General features: G+C 38.4%; 1 protein-coding gene across 1 annotated transcript in view; it reads left to right on the plus strand.

Moving 5' to 3' along the window:
* LOC107738593 (unconventional myosin-Ig-like) overlaps positions 1 to 2,278 on the plus strand; it is a 58,509-nt gene that overhangs the window by 19,169 nt on the left and 37,062 nt on the right. Inside the window, 2 exon segments of the mRNA XM_016550361.1 lie at positions 120 to 285; positions 344 to 373. Coding sequence (XP_016405847.1) covers positions 120 to 285; positions 344 to 373 — 196 coding nt within the window.

The following is a 2,278-nucleotide window of genomic DNA, read 5'->3' on the forward strand; positions in this document are numbered from 1 at the left end:
GTGAGTTGAGTCATGTATGACTGTTCGCTGAGTGCTTTAACCACTGAGTCAGTCAATTACTGTAATTTCCTCTTTTATGTTAAGCCTTGTACTGATTTCTCCTTTCACTTTCCTCTCAGGTACTCAGTTGAGGGCTTTCTTGATAAGAACAAGGACCCGCTTTTCCAGGATTTCAAGCGACTGATGTACAACAGGTAGTAGTTTGAAGACTTCAACATTCCTTTCATTGAAATAATCAATGTAATCCAAAAAATGAATATTCTGTCCTCATTTTTTCACCCTTGTGTCTTTTAAAACCAAACCTCTATGGCTTTTTTGTGGACAAAAATGCACCTTAAAATAGTCTGTATTAGTGGACAAACTGGCCTGTAAGGTAAGAAATGACTAGTACTACTTCAAATGTCATACAGTGACCCCAAAAAACATTTGTACACTTAAGCCACACTTAAATATGTATAAATGTCATTGTATTAAATAAAATGTCAAACCAGATGGCATCTGCACACAAATGCTGCTGGAGCTTTTCTTCAAACTAATTTCACTTTCTGAGCCATTATTACAACAACTTTTAAGCAACTAGTGTCAGGGTATTTTTAGTGGATGTATGGAGCTCAGAAAAATGTCTTTCTTTTAAATAAATGCCACTTGGTTTGATGAATGTTATATAATGCTGTCTTGTGTGTGTGTGTACCTGGTATTTATCACGTTATGGGGACCAAACCCCATAAAACATGGAAACACAACATGTGTGTGTGTGTGTGTATGTGTGTGTGTGTGTGTGTGTTAAAGAACACTTTAAGTGTCTGAAAAAAATTGGGGATCACTTTATTTAGGTTCCACTTAAACCCTTTATTCATCATATTTTAACGTAATCCACACCGATTATTTTTCATGCACATCCGTATCTTATGATTTTTGTTAATTTATATAAAAAAGTCAGCTGAGCCCATTATGTTAAAAATGTTAAATTCTCACAAATTGGTGTGATGGGGCCATTGTGGAACATTATGTCTGCAAGAGCATATGTTTTAGAATTAAGCATGAATTTAATCTGGGTTTAATCTACACAACTACCCCTTTAATACTCTTTACTGTGAAAAGATGAAATAGGGGTCTCTCAGAATAGCTCAGGTAATCTCTTATGTAGACGTGCTGAAAAATGTAATCTCTCTAATGGAGATACTGTTTGTATTTGATAAAGCAGTTAACAGTAGAGGAAAACCTGCTAAATCCTAATTTAGTGTGGAGTCATAGGTGACTCTCCTCTCCTCTCCTCTCCTCTCCTCTTAAAGAATTTGTGACATTTGGTGCTGTTATTTTGGGATGACCCAATGCATCCATGATAGTTTCTGTGTCTTCCGGGCTGCACGTGTTTGTGTGGTAAAGTGGGGCTGCATCAGGGGCAGCTTGTGCTTTTTTAGGTCACAGTAAAGGACTGGCTGCCCTTCCTCTGGTCCTGTGGGGACACCTGTACCTCATCTGACCGCTCACCCCATCCATCCTGACTTCACATGCTCTCTACACTGTAAAAATTAATATGTGTGGTTGTTACCAAAGAGCTTCTACCTGATATGAACCTCAAAATTACTTTTGTTCTTAAAGGGATAGTTCACCCCAAAATGAAAATTCTGTCATTAATTACTCACCCTCATGTCGTTCCACATCTGTAAGACCTTCATTCATCTTCGGATCACAAATTAAGATATTTTTGATGGAATCTGAGAGCTCTCTGACCCTCCATAGACTTCTCCCTCCACAACTTCAATTTTGCGAAGCTACGAGAATACTTTTTGTGCGCAGAAAAACAAAAATAACATAATTCTTCTTCTCTGAGTTACGTCTTCCACCATTTTGGAGAGTACCCAAGAGTGTAATCTACGTAATCAGCGTTGTTTACGTTCGGGGAGGGGAAGCTCATGCATGAATGTAATCGGCGTAATCAGCGTTGTTTAAGCTTAGGGTAAAGCGTGCGTATGTGTTGTGATACTCTCCAAAATGGCAGAAGACAGTAACTCAGGGGAATAAAGTCGTTATTTTTGTTTTCTTTGCGCATACAAAAAGTATTCTCGTAGCTTTGCAAAATTGTAGTTGAGCCACTGATGTCACATGGACTATTTTACCGATGTCCTTGCTACGTTTCTGGGTCTGGGAACATTGCAGTTGCATTGCTGTCTACAGAGGGTCACAGAGCTCTCAGATTTTATCAAAAATATCTTAATTTGTGTTCCGAAGATGAACGAAGGTCTTATGGGTTTGGAACGACATGAGGGTGAGTAAT

This window comes from Sinocyclocheilus rhinocerous, unplaced genomic scaffold, assembly GCF_001515625.1.
Source record: "Sinocyclocheilus rhinocerous isolate Xijiao unplaced genomic scaffold, SAMN03320098_v1.1 scaffold525, whole genome shotgun sequence".
Taxonomy (NCBI): domain Eukaryota; kingdom Metazoa; phylum Chordata; class Actinopteri; order Cypriniformes; family Cyprinidae; genus Sinocyclocheilus; species Sinocyclocheilus rhinocerous.